This window comes from Aspergillus affinis (assembly GCF_023601865.1).
Source record: "Aspergillus affinis strain CMG 70 chromosome Unknown NODE_19_length_383810_cov_86_361570, whole genome shotgun sequence".
NCBI classification, from domain to species: Eukaryota; Fungi; Ascomycota; class Eurotiomycetes; order Eurotiales; family Aspergillaceae; genus Aspergillus; species Aspergillus affinis.
In genome coordinates, this window is record NW_026515800.1 from 226,715 (window position 1) to 239,970 (window position 13,256).

At 51.1% G+C, this 13,256-nt stretch overlaps 4 protein-coding genes across 4 annotated transcripts; 3 read left to right on the top strand and 1 right to left on the bottom strand.

Annotated features, from left to right (window-relative positions):
* Positions 1 to 497: 497 nt before the first annotated feature.
* Positions 498 to 963, bottom strand: KD926_003860 (mitochondrial 54S ribosomal protein mL41; the record flags this gene model as incomplete). Its single annotated transcript, XM_053097766.1, has 2 exons — positions 498 to 710; positions 781 to 963. 2 exons carry the CDS (start codon positions 961 to 963, stop codon positions 498 to 500), a joined length of 396 nt encoding a protein of 131 aa, XP_052958311.1.
* A 347-nt stretch (positions 964 to 1,310) lies between these two features.
* Positions 1,311 to 4,302, top strand: KD926_003861 (UTP14 family protein; the record flags this gene model as incomplete). Its single annotated transcript, XM_053097767.1, has 2 exons — positions 1,311 to 4,037; positions 4,120 to 4,302. 2 exons carry the CDS (start codon positions 1,311 to 1,313, stop codon positions 4,300 to 4,302), a joined length of 2,910 nt encoding a protein of 969 aa, XP_052958312.1.
* Positions 4,303 to 5,794: 1,492 nt separating this feature from the next.
* On the top strand, positions 5,795 to 9,106 carry KD926_003862 (endo-1; the record flags this gene model as incomplete). The annotated part of the gene is made up of 7 exons (XM_053097768.1): positions 5,795 to 5,956; positions 6,012 to 6,630; positions 6,686 to 6,798; positions 6,852 to 8,579; positions 8,637 to 8,698; positions 8,767 to 9,026; positions 9,090 to 9,106. The coding sequence occupies 7 exons, from the start codon at positions 5,795 to 5,797 to the stop codon at positions 9,104 to 9,106; spliced, it is 2,961 nt and encodes a 986-aa protein (XP_052958313.1).
* Positions 9,107 to 11,426: 2,320 nt separating this feature from the next.
* KD926_003863 (calcium ion transporter Vcx1) lies at positions 11,427 to 12,883 on the top strand (the record flags this gene model as incomplete). The annotated part of the gene is made up of 3 exons (XM_053097769.1): positions 11,427 to 11,807; positions 11,876 to 12,720; positions 12,811 to 12,883. 3 exons carry the CDS (start codon positions 11,427 to 11,429, stop codon positions 12,881 to 12,883), a joined length of 1,299 nt encoding a protein of 432 aa, XP_052958314.1.
* Between the last annotated feature and the right edge of the window lie 373 nt (positions 12,884 to 13,256).

A 13,256-nucleotide genomic window follows, 5' to 3' on the forward strand; every position in this document is an offset into this window, starting at 1 on the left:
AAATATATGCTGGTGGTTGGTTGGGTTCCACTCTGTACATGGATATATTTATGGTCTACGGCTCTAGATATGACCGATGATCAACCTAGTCAATTGATTCGTCTGGTATTTGTTCGAAGCCTCTATTCCCACAGTAGGACAAAATCAAGGTCAAAAAGAAAAAGTAAAAAAAAGAAAAATGTTCCTGAGATGCTAGAACCAAAAAAGACGCCAGGACCCAATAAACTGATCAGACTCTCCCGGTGACGCAAAAGGTGGAGTTCACTGCTCCTACACGAATATATCTAGTTGGGCCGCCGTATCTGGACATATACTATACATATCATACAAATGAGGATTGCGAGACGAGACGGTGGAAGCGCAGAGACGGCAACGCGCTACTCTTCCAGGGTATGTTCCGGGTTATGAAGGGCCATGGCGTAACCAAGAGTGCCGCTGTCCCGGCCTCAGTTCTCGCAGTCTAATATCCCAACCTATCCACAAAATCCATGAGTCGTTTATTGCCGGGTTGAGACGGTTTCGCTTGTCACTTGTTCTTGTTCAAGTCGCTCCTGCTCAAGAACCTCCGGGCCGTTGTCGGATGCCCACATGTCCAAGTATTCCTTTCCGTCGAAAGGTCTTTGCGCAGAGATTATTGTGCCATTATGATCCAGATCCTTGGTGTATTTGCCCTTGGTCGGGGCCATGCGTTTCGTCACGAACGGGGTAAGCTACCCAGTACACGTCAGTTCTCGATCTCAATGCCTCTCAAAAGTCCCAACATATCGATTGGTCTCGTACCTTGAACTCATCCAGGTTTTCCGGAACCGCATAGGTGCGGACCTTCTTCCAGTCGATTATGTAGGTGCCGTTCTTTGCGAAGTAACCCATGGAGCCGGTCCGGTTTCCCTTATAATAACCGCCGTTGACCTGCTTGGTGGTCAGGCGCAAACGCGCCATCATCGGTTGCGAAGGCTTGAACATCGTGACGAGGGGCTTGAAGGTGCGATTAATTCCAGAGGACGCACACGGCCGCGTTGCGGAGGACTTGACTATGGACTTCCACAGGAGTTTCGGAGGTCGGAAGAAAGATCTGAAAAAGGCGGGCGGCGCTAGTGAGCTCCGCGCTCCGCCAAGAATCTTTCTTTCTTTCTTTTTTTTTTTTGCCCGTCAAAACCAACGAAAAATCATCTACAAATTCCTGCCCATTTTAATTATTTTCGACTGCCACGGAGCGTCGAGTGGTGCTGCTGGAACATCCAATCACACTACACCATTCAAATTATTACTCTTTTTTCTTTGAATCTGTTTGAGAGAGATCGCCCGCAACCATGCCTCGCAGGCAAACCCAGTTGCGCGGCCCTAAGGACCTGTCCTCTAAAAAGCAACAACAGCCCAAGAGAAAGAGCCGCAAGGCCCAGGATGCCTTTGCTATCGCCGAGAGTGAACTCCCCTATAAACCGAAAATCCGACGGAACCGACTAGGCAACGACGATGATTTGATCAAGCGCAAGCGACACTCCGGCCAGGATGATATGAATGACGACGACTCCGATGGTCCCGATAACAAGCGTCGTCGCACTCGCGACGAAGGCGGCGAACTCGATGAGAACGCTGGCAGTGACGGCGAAGGTCACCGTTGGAGGATAGGAGAGGTTGACAGTGACAACGACAGTGATTTGGACAGTGACGAAGCCATGGGTTCTAGCGATGAGGAAAGATTCGAGGGGTTTACTTTCCGCGGGAGCTCAAAAAACCAAAACCAGCCAAAGAAGAAAACCGCGGAGACGAAGAAGCGCGCCCGTAAGATTACGTTGTCCGAGGAAACAGAAGAGTCAGAAGAAGAAGAAGATGATGAGGAGGAGGAAGACGAGGATGACCTCGGTGAAGACGCGATCGATCTGACGGCTGCCTGGGATATGAATGTGGCCGCGGAGGAAGAGGAAGCCGCGGCGGCAGCCAAGGCAAAGAAGGTTGCCGCAGGAGAAGAATCGGATGAAGCCGACTCCGAAAGTGAGGAAAACAGCGATTCTGATGAGGAGAGTGAGATGTCCATGTTCGACGACGAAATGAATGGCGATGATGAGCATGGGCTTTCCAAACTACAGAACTTTGTGAACTCGATGGAACCCGAATCTACTAAAAAATCGACCAAAAGGCATGGTGGCGGACAGGAACATGCCAATCCGACCGAGTTTGGGTTGACGTCTACTAAGAAACTCACCGTTGCCGACCTTTTGCCATCAATTACGGATTCTCGCCTGAAGAACTCGCTGAAGCATGTGGACTCTACAGCCTCGTCTCAAAAGCCGTCATCCGGCATCCCGGGAAAATTGGATGCCCCTCTTCCCAAACGCCAACAGGACCGGCTGGACCGCGAAGCGGCATACGAGAAAAGCAAAGAAACCTTGGATCGCTGGTTAGACACGGTCAAGGCAAACCGACGAGCTGAACACCTGATGTTTCCCCTTCCCGACCCCGAGGGACAGCAGGTCCATCGCATAGCCCCTGCTCAACCCCGGAACGATCTCGAGAGCACCATCCAAAATATTCTTGTGGAGAGTGGTCTTGCTGAAAACAACGAGAAAGGTGGCGAGAAACAAGTGCAAGAATTCGAAGAGCTACAAGCCCGGAAATTGCCCATTGAGGAAATCCGCGCTCGTCGGGCGGAGCTGCGTAAGCGACGTGATCTGCTGTTCCGAGAAGAGGTGCGGGCAAAGCGCATCAAGAAGATCAAAAGTAAATCCTACCGTCGCGTGCACCGGAAAGAGCGCGAGAAGCTGGAGCAGCAGGAACGGCAGGCTCTCCTTGAGGCTGGGGTCGACATGGATGAACAAGATCAGGAGGCAAACGATCGCCGGAGAGCCGAGGCTAGAATGGGCTCGAAGCATAAAGAAAGCAAATGGGCCAAGAGTCTGAAGCAGACCGGACGGACGGCGTGGGATGAGGATGCCCGACTTGGTGCCGCCGACCTCGCCCAAAAAGAGGAAGAGCTGCGCAAGAGAATTGAAGGCAAGCGTGTTACTAACGGCGAGGAGGACTATCTCGGCTCATCGAGCTCGGAGTCTGAGGGCGACGACGATCCTTGGGATGAGGAGGCCGGCGCCGAGAAGGAAAAGCGCAAGATTCACCAAAAGTTGAAAGAGCTGGAAGGTGATGAAGATGCCGAGCTCGAGGCCAAGGCCCCTCATGCCAACTTGTTCTCCATGAAATTCATGCAGAATGCCGAGGCCGCCCGCAAAGCTCAGAACGACGCTGAAGTCCGGCAGCTCAATCGGGAGCTTCACGGAGAGGAGTCCCAGTCTGAAGCTGAGTCTGAAGTTGGTCGGCGTAAGTTTGGCCAGTCAGAAACCGACAAGTCGGCCAAGGGAAAGCATCAAGAACATAACCGCAACGAGTTTGAAGAGGCCCCGGATTCCGATGACGAAGAGGCCCACAGACAAGGCCCTGATGAGGACGTCAAAACTGTTCTTGACCGTCCTGACAAGAAGAAACCGGCTCGTTCCGAAACCAAGTCCCGCGGTCGTCCCGCAGGTGGTCTTTCGGAGCAAAAGGAGGAAGACGATGCGGAAGAAAACCCATGGCTAGTCCAGACGAATCGAAACAACCGTCGCACAACGGCGAATGACTCGCAGCAAACCGTTGACATCGCGGTGAATGATGCCCAACCCAAGAATTCAGGACCCAAGAGTGCCCCAAAGAATCAAAAGAAGGCGGTCGCTGCCCCCAAGAACCCGCAGCCGAATGAAGACAATGATAGCGACGAGGAAAGTGTCCCCGTGCTCCTCAAGAACCATGATCTCGTGAAGAGAGCATTCGCCGGGGATGAAGTTGTACAAGACTTCGAAGACGAGAAAATGGACACAGTCAAAGATGAAGGCGACCAGGTGATTGACAATACCATGCCCGGCTGGGGTAGCTGGGCGGGCGATGGCGTGAGCAAGAAACAGCAAAAGCGCCAGAAGCGTTCGATCACCACTGTCGAGGGTGTGAAGCCCGAAAACCGAAAGGACGCCAAACTATCTCGTGTGATTATTAACGAGAAACGAGTCCAGAAGGTAAGGATGATCCCGCTTGACACATTTCTTTTCCCCTGTACTCGATCACCCGATACTAACCTGGTTGTCTTCACATCTACAGAACAAGAAGTACTTGGCAACTCAACTTCCTCACCCCTTCGAGACCCGGGCGCAATACGAGAGATCGCTGCGCCTGCCTATCGGTCCCGAGTGGTCTACCAAGGAGACTTTCCAAGGCGCAACCAAGCCTCGCGTGATGATCAAGCAGGGCGTCATCAAGCCGATGGAGAAGCCCACGATATGATCCCGCCCAGCCTGTTGACCCCGACTAAAATATTGGCTTTTGCGATTGGCAAGAAACGAAGTCAAGCGATGCCGTTGCATGTCGATCTTTTGTTGCTTTATCTTCTTAGTTTCTGTGCTTTATGCCCACCATGTTTATAGATTCGGATCGTGTGACGGTCCTCGGTTGATATGATACCATCCAAAAAGGTTATTATGATGCTTAATTAGAGATTTATCCTACACCGTAGTAACGAAGTGATCGGGTCACTGGACTGGGGCCGGTGCCTGACTGCCTGGGGGTTGATCGGCTTGTCAGGCGCCACGGACGTCACTCCGTTCCTAACTTCCTCCATCCTCCACCTTCCATCCCGGCCACATGGCCTCCACCAGATCTTCATCCCCGTTCGGAGGCGTCGACTCGGGCGTCCTTGGATCGCATTGTGATAGCGGGTGATGGAATGCCAACCCTAAGGTACCTGAAACTTCGATTCTAGACGCTACTCTGTTAGAGCTCCCTCGAGGGCATGAGAAGGTCGCCAACAGGGAACAGTGCTTCTAATCCCGATTCTCACAGATCATCTGGGAATCGAGACCTATATAGAGTGGGAGATGAATCTCACGTGTGTTCCTGATCGACAGCAAGCGATTTGGTTATTTAGTTGCCTGCGTTGCTCCACATCCTCCGCTCCCGACCACCTCGACTTCTCCAGGAATTCCGATCCCCGAACGATCAACATTGCATTGCTACCAAACCAGCCTCATCATCTGTCCGACATACAAGCATTGTCTATCAGACGATTCGACCCAACTAGTCACTCGGTAAGTCATCGACTCGGCTGGGCTACAGGATGCATATGCCCGTGTGGTGGGGCCGATGGGCGGGCGAACTAGTCACCGCCGCGGGTGGTCTGAGTTTAGCAGCATTCCGAACCACCATCGACCCTGCATTGTTTTACCCTTTTGGGTACCCATCACGGCTGTTTGTTATGTTGCAGCGCCTGGCTCAGATACTGACGCCCGGATAGATTGACATTTTCCCCTGTGTTACCTCCTAGCCAGCCCGCTGCAGGAATCGGTGTCATCTGGTATCCTGACGCGCAGTAGTGGAACCGCGTAGGACCAAATTCTTGCCAGTCGCGACTGGAATCTCTCTATACTCGATCTTGGTGAGTCGGTTTCATTTTATAAAAAAGCGCGACGACATACTCCGTCTCCGTGGTGTCTCTCTACCTTTTCCTTTCAACCCTGTGCGTCCTTCCTTCGGCTTGCTTGTGTGCGCAAACCCCGGGCTACATGCATGGTGTGAACATCTCTTGATTTTACCCTGCGAACGCCTTGGGATTGTGATTGTTTCTTTCTTTAGCCGTTCACAAACTTTGTCTTTCCTTTTTTTGGGACGCTTATCGAGCTTCTGTCCATTCATTGTCACCGTCAATTACAATACATCTACTTATACCTTTGCTATTCTTATAATTGTCGATTGAATTTTGCTTTTCATCCAACACTTCAACATGGAAATCAAACCCACATGGCGATCTTCTCTTGTGCTAATATGGCTACTTGCTGCAGAACAAGTGAAGCCGGCCCCCACAGCTGCAAAGCTAGTGCCTGCTGTTTTGAAAACTCAGTATCCACCAGCTGAAGCTAGAGTAACTGCTCCTCAAACACACGGTGTAAGAACTCTGAACACTCTACTGTCTAGGTGGTTTTTAATTTAACGCTACTTAGTTTTACCCGACGAGCCTCGAACGTGAAGGCCATTTACTGCAAAAGCCTACGAAGGGTCCTCTGAAAGGAGACCTTGGATTGGATAACCTTCTCGGCGTCTTAGAACACCCAGACACGTTGCTTGGCTGGCTTCTCCCAGGAACGGGCGCAAGCACAGCAGAACCTGAAGGGCCTGTCAACGTCCCAGAAACAACATCCGCCGCTTTGCCAACTTCCGAAGATACCCAGCCGCATACAACTCCGGCGGCGATTCCAACCTCAGCGACTCCGATAACGCCTACGTCAACTCCGAGACCAGACAGCAGCCCGGAGCAAGTTCCGACGAGTGAGCCTTCTATCTCAGCTGCAAAACCAGAACCCAGTTCAAGTAGTCAACCATCTGTTCAGAGTCCAGTCCCAACAAGCTCAAGCTCAAGCGCCAGTTTCAGTCATCCAAGTCAATCTGAACAGTCTTCGACCCCGGACGCATCGACCCCGGACGCATCGACTCCGGACGCATCGACTCCGGACGCATCGACTCCGGACATATCTACTCCGGCAGTATCAACTTCCGCAGCACCAACTTCTGCAGCATCCTCGTCCCCGTCATCCACACCAAAATCATCTCCATCTATACAAGGTGAACCCTTCCAGCACGCACATATTGTGATGAGTCTAACGGATGTTGATGTCAGGCCCCGCTACCCCCATGGCTGGCAATCAGGATGTTTTCTTACCGGTGGCCACTGGTCCTGTTCCCAGCACGATCAAGTCGAGGAATGACCATCCTGTTCCTAGAAAGGGAATTGTACGTTCCCCTTATTGAATCATCATTTCCTGGCCTGTCCCTAACGTCATTAGGTGAACTCGACGGTTCCTATTGAAACGAATAAGTTCTACAGTGGGCTGTTTTTAGGAACTCAAACCAACGCGACATTTACCCATCCATATGTGGTGGCCTGGTCGAAAGGAACTGGAAACTTGCAAAGCTATGGCATGGCAGTCTCTCATGTGGAGAGTAACGTGATGGCATTGGGCCCGACCAATGCCCACATCCCCGGCAACCCAGTCTCGTATTATGTGAACCCGATTGGAATTCAGTCGATTATTTTATCAGCGTCGGAGTTGAACGCATCGACAGTTCTGACAACGGAGAACCCATTGCCATTCTCAGCCAATGCGGTCTTGCGCCCACAAAGTGGATCGGCCCAAAGCATCACTGTTCCCGTCGTGCAGGGTATGGGGTTCGTGACTGGAATCTACTCGGGACTCCAGCCAGTGATCCAAAGTGGCGTTCATTTCGATAAGGTTGTATCCGCCGGGTCACCGAAATCTGGCATCTATAAATATACCGCGACCTTGGCCGACCAAGCAACATGGCTTATCTATGTCACTCCGCAGGACGGAAGAGACCCCGATTTCCGTTTGGAATCAAGCACTAGCCTGCGCGGACCTGCTGGATGGTCTGGTACAATCCAAGTAGCCAAGAACCCCGCGGGTGCATCTGGGGAAAAGTTCTTTGACAACTCGTCCGGTGTCTACGCCTTGGAGGGCGCAGTATCCGGGGCCGTTTCAGACAAAACCGGCACCTATAACCTGGCCTGGGCCAAGGCTGGCAAGGATGTCCAGAGCACCCCCTTGTTGATGTTTGCTTTGCCGCATCACATCGAATCGTTTGACAGTACCACCAAAGGGCGAATGACGAACATTACCATGCGTACCACAACGAAGGGCCAGGCCACAGCGGTGATCGGAGAGATCTGGACCATGACCGAACCCGACCTTCCCGTTGGAATGGGCTTTGCCCCTTGGTCCGCCTCCAAGGGTAGTGTTGACAAGCTCTCTGCGGCTGCCCAGAAAGCCATTTTGGATGCGGCACCGACCGAGCTGAAACAAGACGTTGGCAAAGAAAGCGATTTAAACAGTATGTACTTCAGCGGCAAAGCGCTTAGCAAGTTTGCCATTCTTGTGTATACCGTGAACAAGCTGGGTGGTAACCCGCAGCTTGCGGACTCGGCCTTTAAGGCGCTCAAGGACGCCTTTGCTCGGTTTGTGAGCAACAAACAGCAATATCCTCTAGTCTATGACAACGTCTGGAAAGGCGTGGTTTCCTCGGCCAGCTACGACGGAGGCGATTCAGGCGCGGATTTCGGAAACACGTTGTACAACGATCACCATTTTCATTACGGATACTTCATCCACGCTGCCGCAATCATTGGGACGCTTGATTCAACTTGGCTCCCTGCGAACAAAGAGTGGGTCAACGTGCTGGTCCGAGATGCCGGAAACGCCGCGGCAAATGATGCTTATTTCCCATTCTCCCGTGGATTTGACTGGTTCCACGGCCACTCCTGGGCCAAAGGTCTATTCGAGTCCTTCGACGGCAAGGACGAAGAGTCGACATCGGAAGACGCCATGTTCGCCTATTCCCTCAAGGTTTGGGGCAAGACCATCGGGGATGCGAGTATGGAGGCGAGAGGTAATCTCATGCTCGGCATCCTTCGTCGAACGCTCCACAACTATTTCCTGTTGGAAAGCGACAACAAAAACCACCCCGAAAGCTTTATTGGAAACAAGGTCACAGGCATTGTAAGTCATAAAGAACTCTCGTTTCTACCACGAATCAAAAAACTGACATCTCTAAAGCTATTCGAAAACAAGGTTGACCACACCACCTACTTTGGCGCCAATCTCGAATATATTCAAGGGTATGAGGCCTTCTTTTGATTCCACGTCTTATGTTCATGACGGAAAAACTGACGGGCGTGTGCTATAGGATACATATGCTTCCTCTTCTACCATCGTCCGCGTATGTCCGACGCCAGAAGTTCGTTCAGGAGGAGTGGGATGCGATGTTCGCCAGCACCGCCAGCACGCCTGCCGAGAAGGTGCAGGCGGGATGGAAGGGAGTTTTGTACGCGAACCTCGCCCTGATCGACCCGGCAGCGTCGTGGAATTTCTTCGCCGACTCCAACTTCGATTACGGCTGGATTGATGGGGGAGCTACTCGGACATGGTATTTGGCTTACGCCGCAGGTACGTTGCACCCTCTATTCTTGTCAGGTGGATTGGTGGTGATTGAAACTAACCATGTACCAGGACTCGGCGGGGCATGAGCGGAGGAAATCCCCAAGGGGTAGGATCAGTTGAGAAGATGATTTGTTTGCTTGTGCTTTGTGTAGAATGCGTGATTAGTGTTGCAGATATACTCTCGAGTGCTAGACACTCTAGTGGCGGGCTTGCTGATTTGATGCGTTGATATACCTATATACCTCTTTGAATCACCTGATTTGAGATTTTACTGGTTCCTCTGATCGGAAGTCCCTCGGTTGCTGGACACGACCTGCTCCGTACTGGGCATTTGAATGGTTACAGTCGGTACATACTCCGTGCATCAGACATGTCATAGGCCCCGAGGACCGTCTGTGCGCGGCTGCAGCACGTGTCGATCGCAGGACCGGAGATGAGGCTGGTGAATCTTCAGTGGAGATGCGGGACCAGGACTAGTTGAATGGAAGCACTGACAATTGACATCGTCACTGTCAGTCGGCAAGGGACACGGGGCAGCGATTGCGCTACAACTGGATTGCTGAGGATTCCATCGTCGCATGTTTAGTGTTTACTACCGTAGTTTACACCGCCCGGGAGGAACAGGTGGTCTGGCCTGGAGTATTTGATAATGGATTTTCAATTTCCGTTCGTTTTATGTACTTGTGCTGTGGCGGCGGTCCAGTCAGCATGGGAGGGTTTCAGTGGTTCAACTGGCAACTGCAAAATGTCTCATGCAGGCAGGTGGAGACGCCATTGTGGCAGTGCTAACCTCTTGGCGGGGACTTCGTCATCTGTGATCTCGCTTTGAGTTTGAGTCTTTGAGGGCGGTGGTCCCGGAACACGGGGGAATTGATCGGGAGCGAGAGAAAGAGAGGATTCAATCCATAGTGAGTCGTCTCTGTATTGTATGCCATGTCTCGATAGGAGTAGAGGTAGTAAGACCTCAGATATAAGACATCTGCATAATCAAGCCCGAAAGAAATGTCCAGTGGAGTCGGACGTGTCTCAGTTGGGAATGGCGGGAAGGGGAATGTTTGCATCCTTCCCCTTTGGGATGCCACCATGCCCGATCCAGTCACCCCCTAGTCCCGACGGGACAAGTAAGCTCCTCCTTTTATTATTTTTCTTTTCTTATGATTTCTTGAATTCTTTTACGCCAACTGGTTCACAGTTCTTCTTTGATGCGTGGCCAGCGTTTTGGCTGCATCTTTGTTGGGCATCATCCTTCCTCGATCGCTGTGAAACTGTCAACGTCACCATTCGGCCATATGCTTAGGTTTGGGGCACGACCAAACTCCAGATAAAAAGCAACCACTCCCCCGGTCTCTTGCCCAGACCCGGTCAAAATCTTAGCCTGTACCAGCCTACCAGCTTCCTCATCCCTGAACGTTGATGATTCCATCTGAGGCTGTGCTCTCGGCGCTATTCTTCCTCAAAAGTTGGAACCAGTAATCCCGATTCTCTTACGGAGTACATTTTCAGGCCCAGAAATTGCATACTCCACTCATCCTGTCTGGTGTGCTAGACTAACCATTCTGACCAGAATCCTGTCCACCTCCATTAGCGACAGATCTGAGAGCCCGGAATACGTGGCTTGTGCCCGCCGTTCATTTCCCCTCCTGCTCTGCTAACCTTTTTCGGGCCCAAACCTGCTTGAAAGGAAAAGAAAAAAGAAAAAGAAAAAGAAAAAGAAAAAGAAAAATCATCCAAGATACTTTCTGTACCCGACAAGCCACACCACCATCAACCCCATCCACGCCTCCACTCCAGATTAGTTCGCCAATTGATCCTTCCTCTGGTCCCGTCTCAAGAGTCTGAGACTTGAAGACCCCCGTTGATCTTATATCGATATTGCTAGGTGTGGTCCCAGATTGTCACACCTACGCCACCGTCCTTCCCGATGTGTACGTGCTAGAGATCTTCCTTCTCCAATTCCATCACCATTACCTCTTTCTTCTCTCTCTCTTCTTTTGGTCTTTTCCCTCACCCACTCATCATTCCCTCTTTTGACTGCTCTATACCAACACCTTTCTCCTTCTTCTTTCTGCGCCTCCCATGGTACAGTTGGTTGGCCTTACTCCTTCCTCTCCTTAATTCTTTACCTTCCCTAGGTCTTGTACTGGCTCCCACTATTAACCCTCTTGCCCACCCTCCTGCATTAGCATATTGCATTGAAGCTTTTCCCCCCCTATAAACTTTCCTTTCCATATCTTCGACGCTTTCTTTTGGGGGTGTGGTCACCAATCGCAGCTTTCTCACAGCTACTCTAGTTGACTGCACCAAGAAAGGAAGAGAAGAGGCTAATTATTCTTGCGATCATTGCGTATAGCGTCGAAGAATTTTCGCTCTACTTTCCGAAGCTATAGCTGGGGGCCTAGACGGACAATGACGGGATTCTCAGGAAATGATTCTTCGGAGCCCAATGAAAGAGACGCCCTGATTAGCGATATCAATCGCGCTAACTCAGGACTCCGTCCCCGTCACAAACGTGCCCGCCATTGGAGTTACTGGCCTGCGCACGCAGTTCGCTTGACATGGTCGACCCTCGTTCGAGACTATGTCAACTTGCTGCTCGTTTTCGTCCCGCTGGGTATCATCGCTGGTGCCCTTCATTGGGACAGTACCGTGATCTTCGTCCTCAACTTCTTGGCTATCATTCCGCTTGCTTCCCTGCTGAGTTTTGCGACCGAAGAGCTGTCGGCTACTTTGGGCCAGGCTTTGGGCGGACTGATGAATGCCACGTTTGGTAACGCGGTAGAGCTAATTGTATGTCCTCTTCTTTCCTATTTCGCCGTATGGTTGGGGGTTCAGCTGACCGTTTGGGTAATCTCTAGGTCAGTATCATTGCCCTCAAAGATAATCAGATCCGTGTCGTCCAAGCCAGCATGCTTGGTAGTATTCTATCCAACATTCTACTTGTGCTCGGTTGCTGTTTTTTTATCGGCGGTCTTCGATACTCCGAGCAAACCTTCAACAGCACGGTTGCGTCGACTATGTCTTCTCTTATGACGGTTGCATCGGCTTCCCTCATTATCCCTGCAACATTTTACGCCTCCGTTTCGTCGTCTACAAACTCGGGAGAAACTCAAAAGAATATACTCATCTTGTCGCACGGGACAGCCATCATCCTTCTGATTCTGTACGTCATGTACCTTTACTTTCAACTTAAGACCCACGCGGAACTCTTCGAGGAGGCCAACGCCGAAATTGATGAAGAAAATCAAGGCCAAGGCTCGGAGGAGGCTGGAGAAGAGCACCTTCTCAGTCCGTGGGCTGCTACAGTCGCTTTGATCATTGTGACAATCCTTGTGGCCATCTGTGCCGACTATCTTGTCGGTAGCATCGATAGTATCGTGGAGAAGACGGGCATGAGCCGGACCTTCATCGGTCTGATCCTTATCCCTATCGTTGGAAACGCCGCGGAGCATGTCACGGCGGTGGTCGTTGCTTGGAAAGGCAAGATGGATCTTGCCATTGGGGTTGCCGTTGGAAGCAGTCTGCAGATTGCCCTTTTCGTGACTCCGTTCCTTGTCATTCTGGGCTGGATCATGGACATAGACATGACCCTTCATTTCCATATTTTCGAAACCGTTGCCTTCTTCATCTCCGGCCTGGTTGTGACCTTCCTGATCCAGGACGGAAAGTCCAACTATCTTGAGGGCGGGTTATGCTTGGGAATGTACGTCGCGGCATCTTTCATATCCCCTCCCCCCGATCTTAAGAGTTCCTCTGTGTACTTGATTAATTTCAACTGACTTATGTTTTTTAGGTATGTCATTTTGGCACTTGCATTCTACATCTACCCTGATAATGTGAATGAAGACGCTCTCTTCAACCCCTGAGTGTCCTGCGGTGTATTCTACATGAACCATAAAGGACCACTTACGTCCACACATTGTGCATATCACACATCTTTTTCTTAAAGTCTGTTTCTGTTGCATGTCTTGGCCTTGTCGGCTCAAAATCTTTCATTTACCCGATGTGATCTCGCACTTTCTCTTCTTGATCTGTGCACCCATCGAAACCTTCTGTCGCTCCTTGGTGCCTCACGCCCTCCTTATGACGGCTGGTTGTCAACCGGTGGGCTCCTTTTCATCATCATTTCTCTAAACTCACGTAATCTTGATGTGCAAGTAATTATCTGAGGCTTTGTACTGCGGGTCAGTCGATTCATGTTCGTTTAGTGTTGAGTGGCTTGTACGTTGATAGGCGGCT